We start from the raw sequence: 14852 nt of genomic DNA, 5'->3' as shown, positions 1-14852 counted from the left end.
TTCATCACCCCAAAAAGCAACCCAGTACCCATTAGCAGTCACTCCCTGTATCCCCCACCCTCCCTCCTAGCCCTAAACAATCACTAATCTACTTTCTGTCTCTATAGATTTGCCTATTCTGGGTGTTCCATGTAAGTGGAACCATATAAACAATCTTTTGAGACAGGCACCTTTCACTTGAGACATGGCCCCTTTCAAGGCTCACCCATGTTATAGTATGTAACAGTACTTTATTCCTTTTTATGATTGAATAATATTCCAGTGTATGGATATACCACATTTTATTTATCCATTCATCAGTTAATAGACGATTGAGTTTTTTCCATTTGGGGGCTAATATGAATAATGCTGCTATGAACATTTGTGTACAGGTCTTTTGTGTGGACATATGTTTTCATTTCTCTTGGATTTGTACTGTGAACCCACACTGGTTCTTGCACATGAGACTTAGATTCTGTCTCTGGGTTTGAAGTATAGTAGAATGGCCAAACATAATGACTCTTAATTTTGAAAGTTGAAAGATTCTGCAATAATGGAATTGGTCAGAAGCCAGCAGTAAAATGAGGGGGAGAAAAAGGCAAGAAAACTATTCTTTAAGGTTAGGACTCCACACTTTCACTGCCAGGGGCCCTGGATTCAATCCCTGGTCAAAGAACTAAGATCCCACAAGCCACAAGGGACAAACACACTTGTTTGCCAACCTACTTCTTTTTTCTTCCTGTCTCTCTCTACTTCTTGAACATATCAGCATTTCATCTCATCATTAACAGCTGTGAAGTTATGTGGATGAAAATCATGTATGTAGATTCCAAGACCAATGTGAGAACAGGTTACGGTGGCATCCATGATTATGCAGCTACATTACTCACTTTAGACTCTTGAAAAAGGGTTGGGCAGGAATGAAGTTTTTTTGTTCTCTGATTGTTATCGTTTATGACAGCACATTATCTAATTATCTACTAGCCAAAGCTTCCGATTTTCTAGTACAGAACAGGGAAATTGAGGAAATCTATAATAGTTTAATACAAAGAAATTTAACTTAGTTTTATAGAATGTATAAAAGCAAGTGAGGATTGAAATAATGATTGGCCATTATTTATTTATTTATTTATTTTATTTTTGGCTGTGTTGGGTCCTTGTTGCTGCGCGTGGGCTTTCTCTAGTTGGCGGTGAGCAGGCACTGCTCTTCGTTGCGGTTCGAGGGCTTCTCATTGCAGTGGCTTCTCTTGTTGTGGAGCACGGGCTCTAGGTGTGCGGGCTTCAGTAGTTGTGGTGCACGGGCCTAGTTGCTCTGCGGCATGTGGGATCTTCCCGGACCAGGGCTCGACCCCATGTCCCCTGCATTGGCAGGCTGATTCTTAACCACTGCGCCACCAGGGAAGTCCCTGATTGACCATTTTAAAGCACCTAATAATATGTTCACTAGAATATATATCCCTTGAGATCTGCAGTATTTAATAAGTAAAGTGTCTTTTTAATATCAGCTACTGATGTGGAAATCATTTTTAACTGTTGACATTATTCTAGGGGGGAATCTAAAATTCTTCTTAGATTAAGTGCAACTGAATATCACAATTACAGAGATAAGAATGGCAAAATGGTTAGCTTTTTAAAAGTTAGAGATAATTCTAACACTGTATACCATACATCCCAATTTCAAGATTCCCTTGATTCCACCTTCAGTGGGCCTGAAAGCACAGCCAGTGCTTTCTCTGCCCAACACATTGCACCATCGCTCTCATCAACATCAATCATGGTACAAAACTGACTGGTTTCAAGTGCAGCTTTCATAGGACAAACACGAAGCAAATTTTAATGTAGTGTAGACTTAAAAGTGAATGTATAGAGATCCAGTCTACCATTCATATTAAGACACTCACTCAATTTCTGTGTCTAATTAGAATCCCTCAGTGAACCAGAACTTTCTTTTACACAAGTTATTAGGGTAGAAGGAATCCTCTCTGTTAACATTACAATGGAGAATAATTATCCTTTGTTTTGTAAATTTCACCAGGTGATCTCCAACAGCATCTCCAAGCAATGTTCATATTACTCCGCCCAGAAGACAACATCAGGCTGGTAAGTTAGAGGTATTATTATAACTTTCTTCCTCAAAAGACTGTCTAAGATAGCAAACATTAAACAGTCATTTTTATGTCCCAGCATAAAAACTGTGTGGAATAGAAAAGAAGAATGACATGTCCCCATCATCAAAGAGCTTAGAATGTAACTGGGGATATGAGTTAATCTGAAATGATGTGAAATAATTTGGTTCAAGACTTGATGAGCACCAGTTTGTAAGTTACTGACCATAACACCAATTAAAATTCAGAAAAAAGAAACTGGGCCACTTAACCTAGTTGAGGAAGGTTTTATATAGACAGTAGAGCTTAAGCTGGGTCTTGAAAGATGATGAGATTGGCAGAAGGAAAGAAGACAGTCATTCTAGATGAGGGCATGACTGAAGCAAAAGCACACATAAGAGGGACAGGGAGAGAGTAAAGTGGCCAAAGGTTTATGCTGGACTCAGAGTCAGGAGACCTGGGCTTAGAGACAACCATGTGATGTTGGACAAATCATTTTGTCTGTCTGTGCCTGCTTCCTTATCTCTTTCCTACCTCTCACAGTTGAGAGAATCAAACGGACACTAAAGCATATCAAAGAGTATAAAATGCTGCCTAAGTATGGGGACTGTTGTTAATACAGGGAAGTTAAGATACCAAAAGACAAGGCAGGCAAATAGGGACTTAATGCTCCAAACTAGAGGTCTCAATCTGGCAGTCCACAGGCCAGAGATATGTTTTGTTTGGACCACACAGTGGTTTTTGTTGCTGTTGTCGTTGTTTTAAATCTGAGCCAGAATTTTAAAGCTGGATGATTTCACATAGAAATCCAGACTTGGGGCTTTTCTTCAAAAATCAAGAATTCTGGCAACACTGGGATCTTATTCTTACATGGCAAAACTTGGCTAGACTTGGTAGGGGGAGGGCATAAGTGTGGCCTGGGTTCTTAATTTACTGTAATTTGTACGTATTCTGTTGTCTCCTGCACACTAAAGCCAAGTGTCACCATTTGTCATCATTCCTTCACTGTTGCCTTATAGTAAAACATCTAATAAAAGTAGGAAAGTAAAAATGGGATGCGTATGATTCTTTGTGGAAAGCGAAAAGTATTTCTACCCATTTAATCTTCACGTGGACTACTCCACTCATTTACATTCCCTATCTGACCCCCTGATATTTAATACCTTTAGTACCTCTACCTCTTCAGTAATCTGTAGTGAAGCATTAGAGGTTTTTGAGCCAAGAAGTTACATGGGACAGCTACAGTATTTTTTTTTTTTTAAGCATCTGTATTGGAGTATAATTGCTTTACAATGGTGTGTTAGTTTCTGCTGTATAACAAAGTGAATCAGCTATATATATACATATATCCCCATATCTCCTCCCTCTTGCGTCTCCCTCCCACCCTCCCTATCCCACACCTCTAGGTGGATGCAAAACACCAAGCTGATCTCCCTGTGCTATGTGGCTGCTTCCCACTAGCTATCTATTTTACATTTGGTAGTGTATGTATGTACATGCCACTCTCTCACTTCGTCCCAGCTTACCCTTCCCCCTCCCCGTGTCCTCAGGTCCATTCTCTACGTCTGCGTCTTTATTCCTGTCCTGCACCTAGGTTCTTCAGAACCATTTTTTTTTTTTTTTTAGATTCCATATATACGTGTTAGCATATGGTATTTGTTTTTCTCTTTCTGACTTACTTCACTCTGTATGACAGACTCTAGGTCCATCCACCTCACTACAAATAACTCAATTTCGTTTCTTTTTATGGCTGAGTAATATTCCATTGTATATATGTGCCACATCTTCTTTATCCATTCATCTGTCGATGGACACTTAGGTTGCTTTCATGTCCTGGCTATTGTAAACAGAGCTGCAATGAACATTGTGGTACATGACTCTTTTTGAATTATGATTTTCTCAGGGTATATGCCCAGTAGTGGGATTGCTGGGTGGTATGGTAGTTCTATTTTTAGTTTTTTAAGGAACCTCCATGCTGTTCTCCATAGTGGCTGTATCAATTTACATTCCCACCAACAGTGCAAGAGGGTTCCCTTTTCTCCACACCCTCTCCAGCATTTATTGTTTGTAGATTTTTTAATGATGGCCATTCTGACTGGTGTGAGGTGATACCTCATTGTAGTTTTTTTTTTTTTTTTTTTTAAAGAACATTTTTTTTTTAGAAATTCACGTTCTTATTGATTGATTGATTGATTGATTGCTGTGTTGGGTCTTTGTTTCTGTGCGAGGGCTTTCTCTAGTTGTGGCAAGCGGGGACCACTCTTCATCGCATTGCGCAGGCCTCTCACTATCGCGGCCTCTCTTGGTGCGGAGCACAGGCTCCAGACGCGCAGGCTCAGTAATTGTGGCTCATGGGCCCAGTTGCTCCGTGGCATGTGGGATCTTCCCAGACCAGGGCTCGAACCCGTGTCCCCTGCATTGGCAGGCAGATTCTCAACCACTGCGCCACCAGGGAAGCCCCTCATTGTAGTTTTGATTTGCATATTTCTCTAATGATTAGTGATGTTGAGCATCCTTTCATGTGTTTGTTGGCAATCTGTATATCTTCTTTGGAGAAATGTCTATTTAGGTCTTCTGCCCATTTTTGGATTGGGTTGTTTGTTTTTTTGATATTGAGCTGTGTGAGCTGCTTGTATATTTTGGATTAATCCTTTGTCAGTTGCTTCGTTTGCAAATATTTTCTCCCATTCTGAGGGTTGTCTTTTCGTCTTGTTGATGGTTTCCTTTGCTGTGCAAAAGCTTTTAAGTTTCATTAGGTCCCATTTGTTTAATTTTGTTTTTCTTTCCATTTCTCTAGGAGGCAGGTCAAAAAGGATCTTGCTGTGATTTATGTCACAGAGTGTTCTGCCTGTGTTTTCCTCTAAGAGTTTTATAGTGTCTGGCCTTACATTTAGGTCTCTAATCCATTTTGAGTTTATTTTTGTGTACAGTGTTAGGGAGTATTCTAATTTCATTCTTTTACATGTAGCTGTCCAGTTTTCCCAGCACCACTTATTGAAGAGGCTGTCTTTTCTCCATTGTATTCTCTTGCCTCCTTTATCAAAGATAAGGTGACCATATGTGCGTGGGTTTATCTCTGGGCTTTCTATCCTGTTCCATTGATCTACGTTTCTGTTTTTGTGCCAGTACCATACTGTCTTGATTACTGTAGCTTTGTAGTATAGTCTGAGGTCAGGGAGCCTGATTCCTCCAGCTCCGTTTTTCTTTATCAAGATTGCTTTGGCTATTCAGGGTCTTTTGTGTTTCCATACAAATTGTGGAATTTTTTTTCTAGTTCTGTGAAAAATGCCATTGGTAGTTTGATAGGGATTGCAGTGAATCTGTAGATTGCTTTGGGTAGTAGAGTCATTTTCACAATGTTGATTCTTCCAATCCAAAAACATGGTATATCTCTCCATCTGTTAGTATCATCTTTAATTTCTTTCATCAGTGTCTTATAGTTTCCTGCATACAGGTCTTTTGTCTCTTTAGGTAGGTTTATTCCTAGATATTTTATTCTTTTTGTTGCAGTGGTAAATGGGAGTGTTTCCTTAATTTCTCTTTCAGATTTTTCATCATTAGTGAACAGGAATGCAAGAGATTTCTGTGCGTTAATTTTGTATCCTGTTTCTTTACCAAATTCACTGATTAGCTCTAGTAGTTTTCTGGTAGCATCTTTAGGATTCTCTATGTATAGTATCATGTCATCTGCAAACAGTGACAGCTTTACTTCTTCTTTTCTGATTTGGATTCCTTTTATGTCTTTTTCTTCTCTGATTGCTGTGGCTAAAACTTCCAAAACTATGTTGCATAATAGTGGTGCGAGTGGGCAACCTTGTCTTGTTCCTGATCTTAGTGGAAATGGTTTCAGTTTTTCACCATGGAGAACAGTGTTGGCTGTGGGTTTGTCATATGTGGCCTTTATTATGTTGAGGTAAGTTCCCTCTATGCCTACTTTCTGGAAAGTTTTTATCATAAATGGGTGTTGAATTTTGTCAAAAGCTTTTTCTGTATCTATTGAGATGATCATATGGTTTTTCTCCTTCGGTTTGTTAATATGGTGTATCACATTGATTGATTTGCCTATATTGAAGAATCCTTGCGTTCCTGGGATAAACCCCAGTTGATCATGGTGTATGATCCTTTTAATGTGCTGCTAGATTCTGTTTGCTAGTATTTTGTTGAGGATTTTTGCATCTATGTTCATCAGTGATGTTGGCCTGTAGTTTTCTTTTTTTGTGACATCTTTGTCTGGTTTTGGTATCAGGGTGATAGTGGCCTCATAGAATGAGTTTAGGAGTGTTCCTCCCTCTGCTATATTTTGGAAGAGTTTGAGAAGGATAGGTGTTAGCTCTTCTCTAAATGTTTGGTAGAATTTGCCTGTGAAGCCATCTGGTCCTGGGCTTTTGTTTGTTAGAAGATTTTTCTCACAGTTTCAATTTCAGTGCTTATGATTGGTCTGTTTATATTTTCTATTTCTTCCTGGTTCAGCCTTGGAAGGTTGTGCTTTTCTAAGAATTTGTCCATTTTATTGGCATAGAGTTGCTTGTGGTAATCTCTCATGATCCTTTGTATTTCTGCAGTGTCAGTTGTTACTTCTCCTTTTTCATTTCTAATTCTATTGATTTGAGTCTTCTCCCTTTTTTTCTTGATGAGTCTGGCTAATGGTTTATCAATTTTGTTTATCTTCTCAAAGAACCAGCTTTTAGTTTTATTGATCTTGGCTATCGTTTCCTTCATTTCTTTTTCATTTATTTCTGATCTGATCTTTATGATTTCTTTCCTTCTGCTAACTTTGGGGGTTTTTTGTTCTTCTATCTCTAATTGCTTTAGGTGTAAGGTTAGGTTGTTTATTTGAGATGTTTCTTCTTTCTTGAGGTAGGATTGTATTGCTATAAACGTCCCTCTTAGAACTGCTTTTGCTGCATCCCATAGGTTTTGGGTCGTCATGTTTTCATTGTCATTTGTTTCTAGGTATTTTTTGATTTCCTCTTTGATTTCTTCAGTGATCTCTTGGTTATTTAGTAGTGTATTGTTTAGCCTCCATGTGTTCGTATTTTTTACAGATTTTTTCCTGTATCTAGTCTCATAGTGTTGTGGTCGGGAAAGATACTTGATATGATTTCAATTTTCTTAAATTTACCAGGGCTTGATTTTGACTCAAGATATGATCTATCCTGGAGAATGTTCCATGAGCACTTGACAGCTACAGTATTTAAGAAAGATTCCTCAGAAGCTAATACAGAATAGAGGGGAGGAGGCAGCCAACTTAAATCAGGAAGCCTGCTGGGTAGTTATTGCAGTAATCCAGGTGCGTGGTGACGAGTCCTTCTGGGCTAAGGTGATAACTTGGAAATTGAACTTAATGTATCTGTGGAAATCCAAATAGCCGATCTCTGCTTTGTGTCTGGGAAGAGAGATAATGAGTAGAATACATGAATGATTGGAAAGTTGATGATCAGCCCTCTGAACTGTATGGTAATTACACTGATCATTCTGTGTTTAGATTCTGTCATTTTTTCTCCTGAATGCTGCCTCTGTAACCTTCTTGACATGGCCACTAATTTTTGTTGAGAAACTCACTTTGAAATTTAAAGGAATTGAAATAAGAAATCCCTCCATAATTATTTTATATCCTAATCCTAATGTAGCATTATACTTACATAAATCTTGTCTATATTTCTTGATATACTTCTATCTTAAACACTTCTTTTTAAGTGAAAAAAGTGGGGTCCAGTTCTTACAGCATTAGTATTTTAAAGCAGTGATGCTCAAACTTTAGAGTACATCAGAATCACCTCCAGAGCTTTGTTAAACTGACATTTGCTGGACTCCACCTGAAGAGTTTGATTTGGGGAGCGGGAGGCAGTGATAATTTACATTTTTAACAAGTTTTCAAGTGATGCTGATGGTGCTGGTCCAGGAGTCACACTTTGAGAACAACCCCTCTCAAACCCATAATAATGGTCATTTGCATATATTAGAAATAGAGATAGAAATTTGTGGCTAGTTTCCAAAAATTATGTGCTTTGGTAGAGCTAAAGCTGAGGTCTATCACTCAATTTATCTCTTTCTCATTAATAAAATTCCAGAGTTTGGATTGCACCTCTGAATGTTAAAATAATTTCAACCACAAGAGACTTGTGAAAGCATAAGGGAGCAGTTACGAAGGCAGAATTGGCAATTAAATTTTTTCTTTCCTGCTAAAGTATGCAGCTTCAGCTCCTTTACATTTATAAAATATAAATTCAAAAAATGTAACTGACGCCTTTGAATTAATTCAGAGTTCAAGCAACAAGCCATTTTACAGCAGTTGTTTTGAATTGTTACAAACACATAGTCATTATGTTTCAGATTATTGAGTGAGTCATCTTCAAGAAAATGAGTGAATACATTGTGTGACTTTGGACAAATTAGCACTTTTCTAACTGAAAGGAGCATTTGTAGACTCAAAGCAAAGCCTTTTGTTTTGAGTTAAATTTGAAATGCTGAAACTCTCATTCTGGGGATTGTGCATAAGGTTAAAAGTTTGATAGTTAACTGAAATTCCTGCTTTTATTTTTTTTAATAACCCAACAACAAATAAAGGCACTAAATCCCACATTTTGCTTTAGCATTGAAAATAGGACTAAACTAATTTTTCCTCCAAGGAAGCTCTACATTGTAAATACAATCTTAAGCGTTAACTTTAGTACTTAGGAAAACCATAGCTGAAAAAATGAAGGCAGTGGTTTTACAGTACTCTTGCACATTATCAAAGACCCATTTAATTAAAAAAAAAAAAAAAGACTGGGAAATTAAGAGCTTTCCTAACATTTAAAGTAACTTCAGCTAGTGTTTTTAACTAGCAGTGAGGTGCTGACAAGGTACTAGGAGTTGTTTTTGAGTAATTTGCAGGAGAATTTAAGAAAATTGAGTTTTTTGGTTTTGTTTTTTTTCCCAAAAAGAAAAAGGGGTTAATTTTTTTTTTTTTAATCAGACAGTACAGAAAGGCGTAAAGGCAAAGTAAAAATCACTTTGTATCCTATACTCCAAGAAAACCATTCTTACTCTTTGGATGAGTATCCTTCTAATCTTAAGTGTACGTGTAAGAGTATGTGTCTGATTCTCTGCGATCTGCTCTTACTGAACTGGGTCAGTGATGAAAACAGCCAAATCTGAGCATCAGAAAACCTTGCAGTCTACCTAATGCATGATCTCTGTAGTACTGAGAAGCAAAAGTATAAAGTAATTTAAAACATAAGTATGGGCTTATGTACTTACAAGGTGACGGTGGATCACTGAAGACTTGTCAGTGGTTGAATGAGATTGGGGGGAGGGGCAGTGTGTGTATGAAAGGCTAATCAGTTCTGAGCCATGATGAAAAGATTTTACTACTGACCTTTATAACAATTAAGGTTTCTGTACTTGATCTGAGCTCAGAAATGAAAGAACAAAAAAAGTATGTGTCATGACAGAGTGCCTTTTTTATCTTTTTTTTTTTTTTAACAAACAGGTGAAAATCTAAATGTTGTTTTATAACCTGCTTTTGTCAAACTTTCCTGTGGGTATCTTTCTATGTCAGTAAATAAATCTGTTTTTAATGCCTGCACAGATATAAGTCATTGGGTTTGCAGGGGTTTTTTGTTTTTTGTTTTTTGTTTTTTTTGGCCGCACCCTGCGGCATGAGGGATCTTAGTTCCCCGACCCGCGCCCTCTGCATTGGAAGGGCAGAGTCTTAACCCCTGGACCTCCAGGGAAGTCCTCCCATAGGGTCTTTTTTTAAAGAATTTCATAGAGATTTTAAAAAATAATAAAATCCAGAGACTCCCTCAAGCTCTGTTTCTTTTGAAGACAGTGTTCTTTAGTTCATTAGTGTCACATCTGAAGTCTATTTTAATTTTAGGTATTAACTTTGTTCTTTTGGCTAGAATTTAATATTTGCATACTTTTGAAACCTTTCTTTCTTGATGGATTGCGTGAGCTGCCTGTCTAACGTTGGGACTTTATAATGTGGCTTCCCTCAGGATACACACTGCATGTAGGGGCATGATGTAAGATTCTTGTTGGAAATAGATTAAAGACAAAGGTGCAATGTAAACTTAAGGAGGAGTATTTCCTGATGCTGGATGATGCTGAGCAGAAGTTGTTGTATTGGTTTGTGAACTGCTTATAATCAGATTAAGCATTTAAACAAGGGAAGTTTTAACATTCTTTGATAAGATGAGCTTTGAAAATGAGATGGGGCTTCCCTGGTGGCGCAGTGGTTGAGAATCTGCCTGCCAATGCAAGGGACACGGGTTCGAGCCCTGGTCTGGGAAGATCCCACATGCCGCGGAGCAGCTGGGCCCGTGAGCCACAACTACTGAGCCTGCGTGTCTGGAGCCTGTGCTCCGCAAAGAGAGGCCACGACAGTGAGAGGCCCGCGCACCGCGATGAAGGGTGGCCCCCGCTCGCCGCAACTAGAGAAAGCCCTCGCACAGAAACGAAGACCCAACACAGCCAAAAATAAATACATAAATAAATAAATTTATAAAAAAAAAAAAAAAAGAAAATGAGATGACTTCTCAGACCTAGGATTGCTGGATCCAGTTCTCCTGAAACTTGTACTATTCCAAATTTAGCAATAAATGGACTTTCTTGGAATAATTTTCTCAGTTGCTATTGCTGCCACGTTTTAAAATCCAAAACGTTGGGACTTCCCTGGTGGCACAGTGGTTAAGAATCTACCTGACAATACAGGAGACACAGGTTCGAGCCCTGGTCTAGGAAGATCCCACATGCCATGGAGCAACTAAGCCCGTGTGCCACAACTACTGAGCCTGCACTCTAGAGCCCACGAGCCACAACTACTGAGCCCGTGCTCCACAACAAGAGAAGCCACCACAATGAGGAGCCCGTGCACCACAACGAAGAGTAGCCCCCGCCCGCCACAACTAGGGAAAGCCCGCGAGCAGCAACGAAGACCCAACGCAGCCATAGATAGATAGATAGATAAGAAAAATATTTTTTTTTAATCCAAAATGTTGAGGAGATATGGAGATATATGTTTATGTATAGCTGATTCACTTTGTTATAAAGCAGAAACTAACACACCATTGTAAAGCAATTATACTCCAATAAAGACTTTAAAAAAAAATCCAAAATGTTATTTTATTTGGGGGATTAGAGTAAACTTCAGTAGTATCCTTTTCAATGAGAACTTTAATCAAATGTATCTGAATTGTTGCCTTATTTGTCATCTATTCCATGTGAGTTCTGGAAACTGAGGAAACATTGGAATTCCTGCCAATTCTAATTAATATTAGGGTACTATGTGCAAACTGCCATTTTAAACTATATTTCTCTGATTGACTTAATGAATCAAATTAGATTATTAGATTTTGTCAATCTCCCCAACACAGGAGTGAAATAGACCTCAAACCAGGGTGGGTATTAGTTTTTTCTCTATGCTGTGGCTCTTAAATTTTTATTTATTTCCTTAATCTAGAATCTTGAAGCTTAAAGGGAATTTCGAAGCCTCAGGTCTGTCTCCTGGCATTGCAAAAAAAATTTTTTATAAAAAATTTGATTTTGGGCTTCCCTGGTGGCACAGTGGTTAATAATCCGCCTCCCGATGCAGGGGACACGGGTTCAAGTCCTGGTCCGGGAAGATCCCACATGCCATGGAGCAGCTAAGCCCATGTGCCACAACTACTGAAGCCCGTGTGCCTAGAGTCCGTGCTCCACAACAAGAAAAGCCACTGCAATAAGAAGCCCATGCACAGCAACAAAGAGTAGCCCCCGCTCACTGCAACTAGAGAAAGCCCGTGCGCAGCAACAAAGACCCAACGCAGCCAAAAATAAATAAATAAAATAAATAAATTTAAAAACAAAATTTGATCTTGTCCTTCTAATTAGGATGTAGGTGTTAAGTTAATGTCATGGCTTCTCACCCCCTGATTAAAGCTCCACTTCCGTTTAGTAAAAGTTTAGTAATAACTGCAGGTGCTATCTAGAGGTCCATGATCAAATCCCAAGACTCTAAGTGCTATTCTTCCATCTAAGAAGCTTAAAATGGAATGAATCTGTGATGTTCATGGAACATAAAAGTCAGCAATACAGCTCTCTACCTGGTACATGGAGTTAGTATGGTGGGAATTACATTCTTGGTATATCAGCTCTATCAGCTCTTTATTAGAGACAAGCTTAATGTAGTTACTTCAGGTGTTTGTGCTTACAAGTAGCTTTTCCTAGGAGTATCAGAATAGAGGTGAAAAGATAGCCAGGAGAGACTCACCTCTGCCTTTCTAAGTGGGTCATTTGATGTCTCTTTTTTTTCTTTGCCTGGCCACTTTTGGAATAGTGACAGAACGAAGGAGGAGACTCCAAGAAGAGTAGCACTGAAAGAATTCCAAATAGAAATTTCTATCAAATTTGTGACAAATTTCTTGAGCCAGGTGATAGGATTGGAACAGTTTCTCTTCTGAGATAAGGAATGGGGGTGGGAGAGTATGTTATACAGAGGATACTGCCTCCAGTGCACATCTTCCTGGCTTTTTATTAACAGAAAAAAAGAAGAGTAGTCTAGACTCTGCAGTCTGTGAGGGCAGGAACCATATCTCTCTCTTCCACCATTGAATCCTCATGGCTGCTCTGATGATATACACTGTAGATACAGAGTAAATAATTGAATGAATGTTGACTAGTAGCCATTTTACTTTATTTTTAAGGTTTATAAAGTATCTTTTTGAGCCTTCTTATTAAGAAAATTCCCAAACATATAAAGTAGAAAATATGTCTGCATGAACCCGTTACCCAACTTTAATAACCATCAACATTTTGCCAGATTTCTTTCATTTATCTCCCCCTTTTATTCTTTCTTTTCTGGAACCTTTTTAAAACCACTTTATTGAGGTACGATTGACATACAAAAAGTTGTACATATTTAATATATACAACTTGATGAGTTTGGAGATAAGTATGTACCTGTGAAACCGTTACCACAGTCTATGTCACAGACATATTCATCACCTCTAAAAGTTTCCTCCAACCCTCCCTCCCTCCGTATGATGATGACAATGATGGTGAACTTAATAGAAGATCTACCCTCTTAGCAAATTTTTTTAATAGACTGCATTTTTTAGAACAGTTTTATGTTCACAGTAAAATTGAGCAGAAGGTACAGAGACTTGCCACGTACCCTCTATTCCCACTCAAGCATAGCCTCCCCCATTATCACGATCTCCCACAAGAGCTGGACATTTGTCACAACTGATGGACCTACGTTGACACATCATTATTACTCAAAGTCCATAGTTACATTAGGGTTCACTCTTGGGTGCTATACATTTTATGGGTTTTGACAAATGTGTAATGACACGTTATCTACCACTTGAGTATCATACAGAGTAATTTCACTGCCCTAAAAATCCTTGGTGCTCCCCTTACCCCTGGCAACTACTGATCTTTTTATTGACTCCATAGTTTTGCCTTTTCCAGAATGTCATAGAGTTGGAATCATACTATCGACCTAGCCTCTTCACATTGGCTTCTTTCACTTAGTAATATGCCTGTAAGATTCCTCCATGTCTTTTCATGGCTTGATAGCTCATTTCTTTTTAGTCCATTATCTGGATATACCACAGTTTATCCATTCACCTACTGAAGAATATCTTGTTGCTTCCCATTGTTGGAAGATTTTAAAGTAAAACTTGGGCTTCATGTCATCTCACTCCAGATATTTAAGAAAAAGGCATAACCACAATGCCATTATCACACTAACAGTAAATCCTTAATATCATCTAAGACCATGTGCATATTTGAATTTTCTGAAGGACCTTTTAAAATATCATAATTTTGACAAAACTAATATAAACTTCTGATATTTGAAACTAAAGAAGAAAATCTTGTAGTGTATAATCTGTAAGAATGCAATAGAGCATATTCCTCTTAGATATTAAACTTTGCTTCCTATTATAATTGTTTGCGGGACATGGATCTGTGAGTCAGGTGCTCACATTCATATACCTCACATTCCACTCTTAGATCATTAGAACATGCCCCGTTAATCGTTATTGTTATAAATTATCCTAATAGCAAACATTTATTGAGCATTTAGTATATGCCAAGCACTGTACTTTACATGCATTATTTCATATGATTCTTACAACCCAATGGAATAGGTATTATTATATTTCCCTCCAATTAACTTACTGAAGTTTTCATAGTTAATACATGAACTGGGATTTGAATTTAGGTCTCCTAATTACTGGCTCTTCTCTCTCCTTGAGTATGCTTTAAAATGGTGATGTAAAAAGGGTTGAATGATCTAAAATTGATCTTCTAAATTTCTTAATTTCTTTATTGTCTATTAACCTCCAGGCTGTAAGACTAGAAAGTACTTACCAGAATCGAACACGCTATATGGTAGTGGTTTCAACTAATGGTAGACAAGACACTGAAGAAAGCATCGTCCTAGGAATGGATTTCTCCTCTAATGACAGGTATGGTACCACAGAAGGGAGAATGAGAAAACCTCTTTTTAAACAACCCACTCCAGTTACCTTTTGAGTTATCACAAAAACATCTTATGCAGTTCTAATCTAAAAGTTCAGTGCGTAAAACTAGAGAACATCAAAAGTATCTTAGTCACACAATCTTGAGAGACAAAAATGTTTAGTGAATGTCTTTGGTTGTGTGTTCCTAATTTACCACTATTCCTTACCTTCTTCCTCTCATCTTTAGGTGGTAATGATATAAAGCAAATGGTTTAAATTTCTATCTCCAAGGGGGGAAAAAAACTGGCTTTTCTTTGCAGTCCACTTTATT

General features: G+C 38.1%; 1 protein-coding gene across 12 annotated transcripts in view; it reads left to right on the top strand.

Annotated features, from left to right (window-relative positions):
- SSH2 (slingshot protein phosphatase 2) overlaps positions 1 to 14852 on the top strand; it is a 246257-nt gene that overhangs the window by 182236 nt on the left and 49169 nt on the right. For all 12 annotated transcript variants that reach the window (XM_082371839.1, XM_082371844.1, XM_082371840.1 and 9 more), the window contains 2 exons: positions 2015 to 2079; positions 14406 to 14527. In XM_082371839.1, the coding sequence (XP_082227965.1) occupies positions 2015 to 2079; positions 14406 to 14527 (187 nt within the window). The remainder of the gene's footprint in view (positions 1 to 2014; positions 2080 to 14405; positions 14528 to 14852) is intronic.

This window comes from Balaenoptera borealis (assembly GCF_965194805.1).
Source record: "Balaenoptera borealis genome assembly, chromosome: 20".
In the NCBI taxonomy this organism is placed as follows: Eukaryota; Metazoa; Chordata; class Mammalia; order Artiodactyla; family Balaenopteridae; genus Balaenoptera; species Balaenoptera borealis.
This window is presented reverse-complemented; position numbering and strand designations above follow the sequence as displayed.